The sequence below is a fragment of the Arabidopsis thaliana genome, chromosome 4 (assembly GCF_000001735.4).
Source record: "Arabidopsis thaliana chromosome 4, partial sequence".
Lineage (NCBI taxonomy): Eukaryota > Viridiplantae > Streptophyta > Magnoliopsida > Brassicales > Brassicaceae > Arabidopsis > Arabidopsis thaliana.
In genome coordinates this window covers 10,514,673-10,529,749 of record NC_003075.7, presented here as the reverse complement: position 1 = coordinate 10,529,749, position 15,077 = coordinate 10,514,673, and the positions used below count along the sequence as shown (strand labels likewise).

General features: G+C 31.7%; 2 protein-coding genes and 1 pseudogene across 4 annotated transcripts; 2 read left to right on the top strand and 1 right to left on the bottom strand.

Moving 5' to 3' along the window:
• Positions 1-657: 657 nt before the first annotated feature.
• AT4G19240 (uncharacterized protein) lies at positions 658-1,950 on the top strand (the record flags this gene model as incomplete). Its single annotated transcript, NM_118044.1, has 2 exons — positions 658-696; positions 889-1,950. The coding sequence occupies 2 exons, from the start codon at positions 658-660 to the stop codon at positions 1,948-1,950; spliced, it is 1,101 nt and encodes a 366-aa protein (NP_193659.1).
• A 23-nt stretch (positions 1,951-1,973) lies between these two features.
• AT4G19239 lies at positions 1,974-2,234 on the top strand (annotated as a pseudogene). The gene has a single exon.
• A 3,554-nt stretch (positions 2,235-5,788) lies between these two features.
• CYP707A1 (cytochrome P450, family 707, subfamily A, polypeptide 1) lies at positions 5,789-8,491 on the bottom strand. Of its 2 annotated transcripts, none has more exons than NM_118043.2 (7): positions 8,027-8,491; positions 7,635-7,953; positions 7,127-7,513; positions 6,847-7,012; positions 6,660-6,766; positions 6,451-6,569; positions 5,789-6,338 (listed from the first exon to the last, which is right to left on the bottom strand). In NM_118043.2, exons 1-7 carry the CDS (start codon positions 8,224-8,226, stop codon positions 6,233-6,235), a joined length of 1,404 nt encoding a protein of 467 aa, NP_567581.1. In that variant the 5' UTR covers positions 8,227-8,491; the 3' UTR covers positions 5,789-6,232. The 2 variants fall into 2 exon arrangements, with proteins under 2 accessions (NP_567581.1, NP_974574.1); NM_202845.1 differs by having other exon boundaries at positions 6,449-6,569; positions 8,027-8,371.
• Between the last annotated feature and the right edge of the window lie 6,586 nt (positions 8,492-15,077).

Genomic DNA, 15,077 nt, shown 5'->3' with positions numbered 1-15,077 from the left:
TGGTTTGTTCTATCAAATTTTAAAGTGATTAATGTTAATGTCAGAGAAATGATATCATTTCGTGTGTGAGTGTTTATACACATATATACTTGTTTTTTCTTTTTTTTTTTTTTTTTTTTAGTGCACCTCACATATATACTTGTTAAAAAATGAATGTTGAGTGTGATATTGAAGGAATATAATAATAATATTAACAAGGTAAGTGTCTTTTTATGTTACAAGGTAATCTTAGAGCATGTTCAATGGTAAGAACAACCTCAACTTTGTATCTTAACTAATTCTTAGCTATAAAACTGATTAAATTTAATGAAACCAACAAGTCTTAGCTAAGATAAACATCTTAGTTAAGATGTTTTCTTAAAATTAAGAAGAGTATATGTGTTGTGTTTTGAGTGGGTAGACATTGTTTTGAAATAGTTTGAATTGTTGTCTTTTAGGAATTCAATAGTTCTTAACCATTGGAGTAAAAATTAATTCAGCTTCTTCTTAACTTTTCTTAACTTAGTAAAAGTAACATTTTAATTTAAAATAAGGTTAAAATTGAAAATTAAGAACCAATTGGTTCTAAACCATTGGGGTTGCTCTAAGCCCTTGAGAGAGTCTCTTTAAAAATTTATAGTAATAAATTTTAAGAATTTGTATAATTTAGAGATTATGATGGGTAAAAATAAAAAGCTTCGTTCTCTCCCAGACACGGTAATCAAGACATCTTCTGTAAACATGCTTTCCGGCGCCGGTGAGACTCATGTTCGCTGGCGTCGGGACCTGCAAAATCTTCTTAGCCTGTTTCAGTCTTTCTTAAGCTTCTGGTCTTGGTTTTTCTCTCCGTTAAGTTCTTCTCTCGTGCAAAATCCAAAACTTTCATTTCCTTTAGTCTTCTTCTCTTAGGGTCTTCTTTGCGACGGAAGAGTGAATGTTTACTCTACAAGCCTTGCCCCGAATCATAACTCAGACGCAGATCCGCCTTTGAACCCGACAAGAGAAGAATCGCACTTCTTCATCATCGCCCTTTCCAAAATTCTAGAGCAGTTTTTCATCGACACATCCTTTGGCTCCAGATCTGCCCTATTAGCGGTAACGCCTTTAGTTCCTTCTCACTGGATTTCGTTGATGGCAGGAGATTCTCTTGGACCATCAGTTGTGCCTTTTCCGGTGAAAACGTCGACGACACACGACGAGCTTCATTGCTGGCAGGTGTTTTTCCCAGGTGCTTCACCGTCGACCATCACTTCCGATCTTTACGACGGCGGCACTCTCCCTTCCCTTCTCTCAACCGTAACAACTCTAGGGTTTGGTGGGATGGGCCTCAATTTTCTTGACGGCCCAGTTGCAACAATCCATGCTTTTGGTGGTTTGGGCCTCTCTCATTTCGGCGGCCCAAAAACTCTAAACCTAATTTGGCCCATATCCAGATTTGCTTTACTCAGAGTTTTGTGGACTCTCTCTCTGAACCATTGCTTCACGATAACGGATGGTCGTGGACTCCATTCAATCGTTGGAACCTTAGTCTTAGAGGAGCCTTGCAATCACAATACTAGAAACCTGTTACATAGAGTAGATTGGTTGCCAACAGATGTAAGTTTAGTCTTGAAGCTTAGTGGATTAGTTTTGATCTCGAACCATAGGCTATGTGATGCGGCTCACACCTTTGTTCTTATATGTGATCATATAATGAGTCTGAACCTTCCCACTATCATGCTTACTCATCCCGTCCCATGTCGTTTGTTGGACGATGCATCACAACCCTCTTGGAATTGTTGGGTAAAACCGCTTTGGCTTGCTCTATCAACCCTCTTCTCAAGCCCCATGAATCCGGTTAATCTCTGTCATTTGATTAGAAGATTATTTGTGCTTTGGACTTGTAATCTTTGTTGCCGATTGCATTATGTTTACTCCTCTAATGAGATACCTTCCCTGAAACCTTACTCCTCTAAGAGATATCCTCTTTGAAACTTGAACCCGGAGAAAAGTCTCACACCGCAGCCTCCTCTTTGGAGCATTTCAACGAAAGCTTCTATGCGTCGATCGCACGAGCTTACTATGATCACAAGTTGATCCGAGATTTCTCGAAGCTAGTCTTCAAGCTTGAATCTCTGCAGGTCCCAATAGATCTACCATCCCTTGCAACCTTCTTGAAGTTATGCATTTTGGAAGACTCATGAAATCTTTATCTCTATCTTTCATGTAATGCTTTAATTTTACTTTGTATGAACCCACCTCTCTTGAGGAGTTAGATTAATGAAAGCTTCCTTTGCCCAAAAAAAAAAAGAGATTATGATGGGTCTTTATATTTTTTATGTACAATGGTGGAATCTTAAATTGGGTCTCTTTGAAAAAAAAAATGTTAAAGATCAATTGATTTCAGAGAGATCAGAACAAAACAGAAGAGCAGCTGAGAGAGAGTAAGAAAGAGATGGGAAAGGAGAAAAAAAAATTGTTTTCTCAAACTCACGACCAATCAGGTCATGACACGTCAAATCCCTTTAGCTTCACAAAAACCTCTTAATTTAGGAACGTTCCTTCTAATTTAACATAGTTTTGATTTAATTTTGGGGTTTTATGGAAAGAGTCTTTTGCTCTAAAGCCCTCCATTTAATTGAAAGTTTGGTCTCCAATCCATAATTTAAAGGATCGAACGACCACAAAACTAATTAATATATTATTTGGTCGTAAATAATTATTCATCTATATAGATGTTAATTTGTTTAATTATTATATTTATTCAGATTATGGCATACAACCACTAAAAGTCTAATAGTCAACTAAGAGCACCATTATTAGTAGTATCTTAGATTAGTTCTTAAGGTTAAGTAGATATGAAATATAATGTTTTTATTGAATATATTGTTAAGAATGGCTCTTATATAAGAGCCAAACTAAAATCTAAGAGCCAGACATGTGGCATTTTATGATTGAGTGTTTTCTTTTTCTTTTGTTTCTTCTCTCTCTTTCACACAATGCGACACCTAGGAGTGAATAATTCGGATTACGGATCGGATTCGGTTCGATTATTTTGTATTCGAATAATTCGGATGAGATAGTTTATTATCCGTTTGCATTATATGAATATTTGGTTCGGTTTCGGTTCGGATGGTGTCAGATTCAGATCGATTTCAGATCAGTTTTTGAGGAAAAAAAACTAAAAAATTGTTCAACAAGTTCACAAGTGTATTTCACATAGTTTACATATATGCTTTCAAATCTCGAAAATATGTTGGACATTAGAATTTGGCAGAAATCAATAGTTTAACTAATCGTTTTTGTTTATGTTTCCGTCATGTTTGTTTAAACTTTTATGTCATATATGTTTTAAATTTTATAAGTTGTAATAGTTATTAACTTTTTAAAAACTAAATTTTTTATTATTTTCAAATAACTTTTTTTTTTAAGAACTTCAAGTTAAGAACCTATCATTGCATATTGCCAAAATTTTAATCTCTTAACTAAATTCTTAACATCAAAATTTTTAAAATCAATTATACATATATTCCTAAAAACTATGCTAAGACTAATTTAGGAGACTATCAATAATAATGCTCTAATATACAAACACTCTTTGCCATACTGTTTATTCTTCGTAGTAATTAAATGATCACATTTATTAATCCTGCAACAATCCACGTAATGTAGTTGATAGACACGTACTTAACTTATGAAAAATATTAAAACTACTAATTTGTTTATAAGTCAAACTAATTCTTACTTCTTTATTTGAGGTCAAAGCTCAATGTCTGCTTCTTCTTTTTTTCTTTTTTTTGTTAGTGCATCATAACTTGCATTGTTGCAATTCGAATGCGACAGATTTTTTTTACATTCGAATTAGTTATGCCTTCACCATTATTCTTATTCAAATATTATAGACGCGATTAAAATATACCCGATTTGTAACAAAAATAATTATATATATATATATGAGGACAGTGAAAGAATCTGATTACGTAGAAAAATCTCGATATGTAGTATTCACAATGTGACATTTCAGTACTTTTATCGCAAAAATAATAATTAAAATATAGTCTTTAATTCATGTGAAATGTTTAGATGTTTTTCCAATACCTAGAGTTTTACATGATGGATTTATAAATATAAATTTATGGAAACCTCTAATTGATATATAAAAAAAACATTTTCAAATTCTTATGAACAAATTTAATTTATAGAGTAAAAATCATTAAATAATATTTTTTATTTTTTATTGAACTACAAATTTCAGAAAATTTGAACTATAACGTAAATAATATGAGAAAAAAAAGAATCAACTATTCACATATGCAAGTTCTCCATACATATATAAACACTTGTAAAAAAAACATAATAATACAATCTCATTAGACAGACCGGCATATTCGGGACCATCGATAATGTAATATCTACATTATTCTAGATTTAGAAGATGAACGTGAAAATCATGGAGCATGGTACATTTAAAGGACGACAATATGACGTAAAGTAATACAAAGTCAAAAGTACAAGTAAACATAATAATAATGCTCAAACGATCTTTGTTTAGGAGTATATACTAATCACGTATGATTTTTTTGTAATCATATCTCATCATTTTTCATCTATCTGTAATATATAAGATATAGTTCTACAATTAGTTAAAATTTACAGAGAAAACGTACGCATAGGATTTTTTGGTTATATATGAGAAGAAATGTTTTACGTTGTGATATCACCTGTACTATGTAGTTGGTTCACTTGTCCAATGCCTTTAAGCCTTTTAGATATTACACTATTTGCTTTAAAAACAAATTCTTCAGAAAGAAAATATCTGAATATAAAAATAATAAAAATAAAAACGATAATATATAAGACGGAAGAAAGTGACTAGAAATTGATAGCCCGTTTGATATTTGTTCATCGAGGAAGCAATAACAGCTGTTCCTCAATAATCAATATTCTCAATCATGGTATATATAATATCATAAAAGATGATTTATATACATATCACCAGTGAAAATTTAGATAAAATAATAATACGTTGAAAAAGTAATATAATTACAGCGACGATGGCCACAAACATAATTCACGGGTGATGATGGTCAAAGTCGTCCGTCAAATTATTTGAATAAAAGTCGGGGTTTCTTTTTTTCACGTCAAGCTAATAAATTAACCTTTTTTCAAAAAAACTGTCTATAATGATTAGGGCAATTCTATAGTCATCATTTATGTGGTTCCTAAGTCTATAGAAAAAAATGTGGTAGGTGTGGTTAAATATAGCGTGAAATTCTTTTTTTTTGTTTTTTTTTGTTCAAAACTTTTATTTTTGTAACGATCAATCACATTTGTAGTAATCTAAAATTTTGAATAATCACTGGACACTGGTTGTAAAAAAAAAAAACAGGTAAAAACTTTTGCGATCGTGTAGGATAATTAACTTTGTCTCAGATAGTCAGATACGGAGATACCCATATTTACTTGTTAATAACGTGCTTAGTGCATCTTGAGAGATTCATGTAGCCGGTACGGTCAAAACCAGTTTATTTTGGAATGTAGTTTCCTTGACCCAATTAGCCATCAGGACTTTGAAGCATGTTGTAATTCCAATATTTCGGAAACCCCATACACATATATAATTTCTACATTATATAAGTAACGATCGTATACAGAACATATATGAACAATAATCTTGATTTGAATAATATTTTTAATAGTTTGACTTTTAGATATTTAGATTCAAGACTTGTAAGACAAGTTATTTCTTGTAATATAGAAGCAATCACCAAATTGTAGAATATTGCTTTGGGATGTCTTCAATATAAGTATATAACCAATACGGCTCATTAAAACAGATATTTTAAATATATATATAAAAATATAACAAAAAAAATTTATTCAAAAAACAAGGGAAGTCTCAATCCAGGAGGAAATAGTTATAACATAACCATAAGATATTTTCAGGAAAAACAAAAAAAAAATACATGAGAGACTTGTACTAACATTTTCCCCTGTTTTTTTAAATTCAATTACTAGCTTTTCCCATCTTAAATTAAAATTAAAAACTCAAAAAAAAAAAACTAAAGAAAGTCAAGAAAAATAAAATTGAAGTTTTTGTACACTTGGTGTTTTCTCCTTGATCCCATTTGGGGAATATTTTTCTACCAAAATCTTGAACCTGTTTTCCTCCATCTCTATCTTTTTTTCTTGATAAAGAAAGAAAGAATTATTTATTCTTCTTCTCTAGTCTCCTCTTTCCAAATATAGAAAAGCTAAAGGCAATTCTGTCATTCTACACTTCGATCTCCGGCTTCCGGGCCAGCACAATGGGCAGTCCGTTTTGGGGAAGCGCGAATGGCCCATACTGAATCCCGTCGCTCGCTCCAACAATTGACCAACTGAAATTACAAATATACCCCTTATCAAAGACAATTCTACACATAAATTTGAAAGAAAAGAACAAAATGAGTGAAAGAGAAGGTAATAAGTAAGTAGTACACACACACACACCTGTACTTGGTGGTGAGATGATGAATCATAATAGACATCTCAAGCTTGGCTAATTCATTTCCAGGACACGAGTGGGTTCCATTGCCAAATGGCATGAACGTATTGGGTTTTGGAGCCACCTATATTAGCAACCAAATCATGTTAAATATAACATCATACTCCAAAACATTAAAAACAGTACTACAAACTATCAAACAAATGATAATTACCTCGAATCTTGATGGATCAAATTTCCCCGGATTAGAAAAAATATCAGCACTATGATGAATGTTTCTGAATAGGGGTAACACTTTCCATCCTTTAGGTATCAAATATCCTGTAAAACCATAGAATGTTAGTTCGAATTTCGACTCGAGATCGTCATCATTTATCGGTTTAATTGTGTATGTTTAGTACCTTCGTATTCGACATCTTCGACAGCTTCTCTGAATGTGAAAGATAAGATTGAAGCGACTCTTAATGTTTCTTGAATAACTCTTGAAGTTAATGGCATCTTCTTTGTATCTCCCCAAGTTAGAGACTCTCCTTCTTCTTTGTCTTTCCTTATTGCCATTTGTTCTTCCTGTTTAAAATACCAAAATTACCCATAAGAACACAAACAAAACTACGAAACTGCCACTTCTCTGTTTTTTATATTACCAAAAGACGACAAATACGTGTCCGTATATGTACTTACAGTAACGGCTTCTAGAACGTTGGGATTCTCGGCTAGGTACTTGAGGATCCACGACATCACACTCGCCGTCGTGTCTCTAGCGGCGAAGATTACTCCGATTATGTTGTCGGCGATCTGTTCGTCGGTTAGCTCTTCTTTGTCTCCCATGAATGATCCGAGAAGATCGTTGTGTGAGGAACCGTTCTGTCTTCTCTCTGATAAGATTCTAGCGAGGATCTGTGAGAGTTCCTTCCGAGCTTTCATTGATTTGTGGAAAAGTGTTCCAGGGAGATTCACTGGCATCGAATTGTAACCTTTCTCGAGAATGTAGTAGCATCGTTTTAGATCTTCTCTGTATAAAACCTCGTCTTTTCCGAAGATCGATAGCAACGCAACGTTGAAGGTGTACTGATCAAACAAAAAAAGATCAAAACAGAGGAAAGTAACGTTATGCTCTGTTTTCAAAAACAGGGGAATTATGTGTGTAGCTCTGTTTCTAGCAGAGGAAAAACAAAACAGAGGAGCTTACTGTTTTCATTTCTTGGTAAGTGTTGATCATTGTTCCCTCCCAACTTCGGAGAGAGTCTTGAGCGATGGATTCAATATCAGGAACCATGTTTCTGATAGATTCAGGCATAAAAGCACGAAGAACAAGCTTCCTGAGTTTAGCGTGATAATCACCCTGGTGGAAGAAGATGGCTTGTTTCCCCAACATCCTCTCTTTACTCGCCGGAAAAGTTGGTTTAAAGAGATGAGATTTCGTCACCAGCACGAACTTAGCAGCCTCTGGACTCGAGATCATCACACATGGACATCCCAATACATGAGTCTTAAACACCGATCCATACCTGTCATAAAACATCATCAAATTTCTTTCAAAAATTTCGATTTTTATAAATTTTCGGTTCTTAAAGCACTGACCTTTTCTGTTTTGATTGGAAAAAGACATTAGGGTCTTGAGAGTAAAGCTGGAAAGTTTCTCCGACGTAAGGCCAACCCATTGTTCCCGGAGGGAGTGGGAGTTTGGAAGATCCAAAGCGGCGCTGAGAGATTAGACACCGGAGAAAGTAAAGGAAGAGACTTCCGGCGAAGAGAGTGAGAAACAAGGCGGAGATATCCATTTTTGTTTTTGTTCTTTGATCAGAAAAAAACCCACTTCGTGTTATGACAGTGGGAGTAGCTGAACAACGAAGAACTTGTGAACTCTAAAAGAAAACAAAAATGAATTTTTTGGAGTTTTAATGTAATGGAAGAAATGTTTGTGATGCAAAACAAGTGGGAGATGTGAAGGGGTTTTATAGGCTATTCTCATAAGTAAATAGAGAGAGAGAGACCTTTCCTTTCCTATACAGAAGAAACTCTTATTAGAGAGACAGCTCATTTGAGAGAGACGAAGATAGCACGTGTCAAAGAGCATGCATAAAGAGCGTGTGAGATTTTGACCAAACCAACTAATTAAAGACAGAGAGAGAGGAGGGCCATTCAAATGGATTAATTTGGTTAATAATTCGTTCTGTTGCCAAATAAATAACAATTTTATTTTTGTTGTTCTTAATAAAAGTTGGTTTATAAAGCCTAATTATAAAGAGAAAACAAAAGAATAGAGCAATTTGGCTTAAGTAGAGAGAGACAAATGTGGGGTAAAGTCTACCCTTTATAAGTTTATTTGGTTTTTAAATTTAAGTTTCTTGTGCTACATCAAATATTTAATTTCAGATATGTGTTATATCAATTGACATCAACAATTTCTTTGGGTTTTTTTTTTGTTTCATATACAGCACGTTTTTTTTTCTTAATAGTAGAGTGAATAAAAGAGTGGGAATGATATCCATGCATAATTCAGAGAGATAACTACGAAGACTAGTTTTACTTATCTCTTTTGTTTTGGCAACTATTTTTTCTTTAGATTTTTTACTACTTGAATATGATATTTGTGATATTATATAGCATATCTACATACAAATATCATGACAAATGGCTAAACGAGATTGAATATTGAGATTTATTTACTACATATGTAGTCTTTCTTTGTAAAGTTATAAATGTAATTGCTATTCAAAGTAGTAATATCTGTTTACGTGTCTGTAGTAGCTTATTACACATACCACATGCACATATAGAATTAGATAAGATATTTTTTTTTAATTTATATCTTGATAATAATTTTTTAGATTAATATGATAGATTTCTTTAAACAATTCTATATTGAGAATTCTCTATTATTATTTGCATTTGTGTCATATATATTTTTTTATCAAAATATTCTTATATTGCAATTTCAGTTTTCAATCATTCATTAACAAAAAAATACAACTAACAATGACTAAAAGTAAAATGAAGATGTGTGGCATTCTAGATGAAAAGTGTATACATGTGTGTGTGTGTGAAAATTAAAAATAATTCATTTGGGATAACATGTAAAATACAATATGCTAATTAGTACTAGTTAGATAAAACATTTTCTGGTGAATTAGCTAAACCAGCTAATTAAACTCCCAAATCTATCTAGCTAAAATCATATTGAATCCTTCTATTATTTAATGAAAAAATCTGGATCAATAATTATGGACGATCTTTTACGGTTTCATGATAAGAGTTATATGAAAGTTTAGAGTTTTATATGGTTAATCGGAGAATTGTGGACCGAATCCTCATCATCTTTTTTCTCAGAAAATTTTAAACCGTTAATTTACATTCTAACGCATTCTTTTTTGAGGCCTAAGGATTATATAATTTAGGAGTCTTACCACTATATTATTTACATTTGAGTTGTTTCTATTCCCTATATATATTATGGAGCTATAATTTAAATGATATGTTGTTTTTTACAATATTGTTACATAGCTTTTTCACTTATATATACAAAAATTAATATAAACTACATATAATAAATATAAAATATATTATAAGCTACAAACCCTGGTTAACCTCCTTTTTTGTTTAACCTCTTAACTTGATTCTGAGAAATACATACATGACATATGTGTAAAATATTAGGGTTAAGATAAGCTGCAAATCTGCAACGACCTGTTGACAAAAATAAACATAACATAAAAGTAATGAACATTTTTTTTTCGACTAGTAACTCATGGATACATATACAGACAAATATGTATTGCTCATTTGCTCTTGACTTTAATCAGAAACACTCGCTATTTTCCTCCCACGTTAACGTAACAAAGCCAAATAACTCTAGTATATATCTTCAAACTTTTGGGTTTTAAATGTAATCTGATTAGAGAAAAGGAACATAAGAATATGACTTCTATATTTATATTTCTAATGATATGACTTAGCTTAAGATGCAGATATTTTTCTTAGTTGCACGAAATTTATCAATTGACTTGGCGGAGCGGAGAAAAATATAATAATCAGAACATAAAATATATATTACTTTGGCTGCTTCCTTCATGATATCAAAGAAAAGTCTTACCAATAAATGGTTCTCTCATTTTGTAAAATTCATGCATCCATACGTTAGATATATATACAAGATTACAAACATATATATGCGATATATAAATGTATCAGTGTGTATATATATATATATATATATATATATATATATATATTATCTATTAATCATAGTTTGTCTGAGTTGAGTAAATGGAATAATGGATTAAATACAATGTATATATAGAGAGAGAGATCCATATCATATAATCTATATTATCAGTAATATATCTAATTATATATAACTGTAAGTGCATCCACGATTTTGTAGAGTTTGAAACCAAAAGAAGATGAAGTTTTTGTTGAGCCACCAAGCAAAAAAAGAGATGTGTAGAGCTCTAATTTAAAATATCACCTGTCTATTTGTTTCCCTTATAATAAATTCGTGTATTAGTTAGTATAGGGAACATTTTCGGATATGCAGATTAAAATGATATACCTAGATTCATGTTTTCGTTATGTTTTTTGTTGATATAATAAAGAACCAAAATTTCTTCCTCTCCCCCCTCCCCTTTAGCTTAAAACAATTAGCATTAATAATTATTGCCCGAAATCATATCTTGTTTATTTATTCTTCAGAGTTCAGAGTTCAGACCAAACCGGCAATATATTGACAAAACAATGGTTGAATTTGAGCTTGTCAAAACCATTTTCCCCGACATTAAAAGTTTCGGCGACTTTGCTACCGGCTATTCAACACAATGACACTTGGCTCGCTATGGTTCATGCCTCCTTAATTAATCTATCAAATGTAAAAATAATGGGGAACGTTTCATATTTGAAATCATTCGTACAATAGAATGTACAAGCAATATGATAATTATTACAAAAAAAAAAAGTAAATAAATTCGTAATGTTTCAGCATGACCAATTTAAGGTAAAATGGACCATGCATCATACGAAGGTTGGAGATAAATCTGAACTGATCGGGAGAAAATCTTATTATCTCCTTCAAATATCATCTTTTTGTATCTTCGAGACCAAGCATATTGTATCGCTCCTTGCACAACACATAAATCTGCTTCGAATGCGGAGTTAACTGACTCGAATTTTTAATTATATATATGTTGTCCAACGTACATACACGTTTCTTTATCATCTCTAAAAATCTTATAAAATCTTATCTATTGTCCACATTTGTATATATATATATAGTTACAAATTTGAAGTGTGAGACGTGAAAAAAAAATACATGGCCCATGAATAAAAATATAACTACGTGTGGATGCAATACAAAGATTAGCAATCCACGTAACTTAATAATATACGAAAATAACTCAGAAGAAAAAAACTAAATATCCGAAAGGTAGATCGTTCTTCGACCGACCATTTTTTCACAACATGCAGACCTTTATTTGCGTGCCTGACAGAAGCTTACTTTATATAGATTTACGTTGGCAATTTCCTAATTGGGAAATCTTGATATATCTTTTGTTTTTTAATTGAATAAAAAATTATCTCTTTGTATTGATTTATTATTGCCTATAGAATATTTTGAGGGGAGATAGGAAGGCGACAAATTATATATGGGCACCATAACTCATTGATTAATAAATTTAATAGACGAATCGTTAACAAAAAATTTATCGACGTACCAAAAAAAGGGTATACATTTGTCACAACAGATACGAGTTATGTCCCGATAAGGTGAAGATGAAATGTATATATAAACTTGTTGGGCCGGGGCTGATCAATTCTACCTTTTTCGCATTAATTTCATAGTGACAACACAACGCAAAAGACTTTATTGAGTCAGTTCGCTATATTGTCGATATATGGCTAGTATTGTTGTACATTTATGTGTACGTATGCAGTATGCTTTACACGACGCCACACTTTCTCTATTATATTTAGAGTCCCTTTTTATTTTATACTAACCCTTTTCTTTGAAATATGTGTTAAGATTCTTAATTATGACTCAATGTATCTATTAATATTATAAAAAGAGAGAAACAAAGATAAACTGAGGGTAAGTATTTATATTTGAATTTTGGTTAAGTAGATAAGTGATAATTCCAAAAATATAACTCAGGTTCTATTATTCTAGAAACACAAGGCTATATACCGCAATGATCTGCATTTTCTACAACTATTAGTCTTTTAAAGGGATATGAATAGCAACTAGAAAATCGACTGCAGTAAAATTAAACGTTAATAAAATGTTCTTGTCTCTTGACTAGGGAATGTACGTACCGTTCTAGTTTCAGAACCTTCTATCTAAAAAAAAAAGAGTTAATATCCTGAAAACTCAAAAGTAAATATTTCCATAATCCTTTGGAAAAAAACAAAAAATTAATAGAACTTCAATATTCATAATTCAAATTCAAAATTTACATGCTAAATGATGCAAACATCTACAATATTAGGACAAGGCATGTCTGAAAAAGATCTCGGCTATACGTACTTGCTTACGTATACATACAATGTAAACATATAAATTACTTTAAAGATACTAATTATGCATATCTCATATACTAATACTGTGGTATATATATGAAGGATAAAATAAAACATCTTCCCAAAAGTGGTGTTCAATTCCCATTACATAAAGTTCAAGCCTAACGCCTAGTTAACTATGGCGGAGAGAACTTTAAGAATCGTGCAAGGATAATTTACATGTGGCCAGCTTCGCACACCTGTCCAAATATCTCTCTCTACACGACTTCTAGGGTTTCCGTATCCCAAACTGATTCATTTCCATACATTAATTAAAACGTTGGATTCTCCATGTGTTATGTATATATGGCTCTCTTCGTATATCTTTACGTGTTTGGTACTGAGTATATAGAGGAAAGGAATTTTCCTATATGATCATGTTGTCATATATATGAAAACCTCAGAAAAATGTAATAATTAGTTATATGTTAGGTTCTAATTAGACGTTAATATTGCTAGCTATAATCAGGTTAAAGTGTAAATGCGTAGCTAATCAAAATTCTCGGCGATTCTATATTTTATTTTTCTTGGTAAATTATATCTGATAAATATTTCTCGAGATTGATCAACATAACTATATGAATCGTGTTGATCCAAGAAAAACTATATGGATCGACCATTGAAATACGTTGATTAGGAACACGATATCACTGCCAGAAAGAACAGGAAGAACTTCCGAAACTTGGTGGCTTTTTGGATTCGATAATAATACCTTGATTGACACTCAACGTTATATATGTAACCCTTGTTTTTATTTCTTTTTTGGCAAGGTTACATTTTTTTTAGGTTATGCTTTCTTTGTAAAACCTCACCTCTTCATTTTAATGATATTGACATTCCTATTAAAAAAAACAAAAAAAAAACAAAAAATTATATGGATCGACAGATCGTAAGGGTTTTCACTAATCTTAATTTCCATTAAAAATTCTCATTTGACGAAATTAAATTGAAAACGTTTTCTGTTTTTATCAAAAAAAAAAGAGAGTCAAAAGGCTTTTTCCAGATTATTTCTTCTATAGTTAGGTTCATGTTACTCGCAATAAATTTTTACCTCTGGTACAACACGGCTATGACATTTTTTTCTCGATATTTTTTTTGTTTTGTTTATCTCTGTTTTTGTCGTTTCTCGAATTCAAAATTGGTTGCAACATTGATTGGTAGATTTTGGGTTAAAAAGCATTATACTACAACAACAAAATATTATTCATACTTCGTGTAATATGAGAATATCTTAGTATAGGATATATATTAGGATGTCTCATACTACTACCCATTCGTTTCCCCGATCTTACTAACTATAGCTATCTAAGATTTTGTTTTTTCTGCGATCTATAATGAATGTTTCCTTTTTTTTGGAGCAACATATTTGATGAAGTTTATAAAAAATTAACTCCAGTATCCATGGATTTGCAATTTTGCATAGGTGGAATCACCACTTGCGCTAGAAAATCGAAACACATATTTTATGTTTTAACTGATTTTCCGGATATTTTTGTTTTCTTGTTTCGAATATATTTTTGTCAACTTTTTCTAATATTTTAACTGATTTTGATGTTGAAGACATACTATAAAAATACATGATGACAACGAATTATATAAATAAATAAGATATGATCCGATTCGATCACCTGTCATTATATTGGGGTGTATATTCACGAATTTTGATCAATGATCTTTTTTTACCGATCTGTTTGTTTAGAAATTATGGTGTTGTCAATTGTCATGTAATCTCTCACCTTTGTTGTTGCAGAGGCTTACAGCTCTAAACAATTGGTGCTTTTGATAAAAAAGAAAAACATGTAGCAGGAGGACTCATACGTGTCTAGATATGATGTGCAAAGACAAAAGTGAACAGCGACAAACAAAAGTGAGACTGACTCGCTTCATTACTCACACTTCACATTCATATTTTCACATGATAATTGATATTATTAGTTCTTTACTAAAATAAAAGAAGAGTTTTATAATAGGTTAATAGCTTATCATGCAAATAGCTGCCTCCAACTTTATTTTTCGATTTAGCTATTATATACATATATATTTTGAAGAATAAAAATCACTCTATTATTAATTGTGATATATA

Excerpts from the sequence above, each read along its gene's own strand:
- CYP707A1 (NM_202845.1), bottom strand. The coding sequence starts at position 8,226 with ATGGATATCTCCGCCTTGTTTCTCACTCTCTTCGCCGGAAGTCTCTTC. Across the intron at positions 7,954-8,026 it reads TTCCAATCAAAACAGAAAAG|GTATGGATCGGTGTTTAAGA; the intron begins GTCAGTGCTTTA and ends GTTTTATGACAG. Across the intron at positions 7,013-7,126 it reads ACGTTCTAGAAGCCGTTACT|GAAGAACAAATGGCAATAAG; the intron begins GTAAGTACATAT and ends TATTTTAAACAG.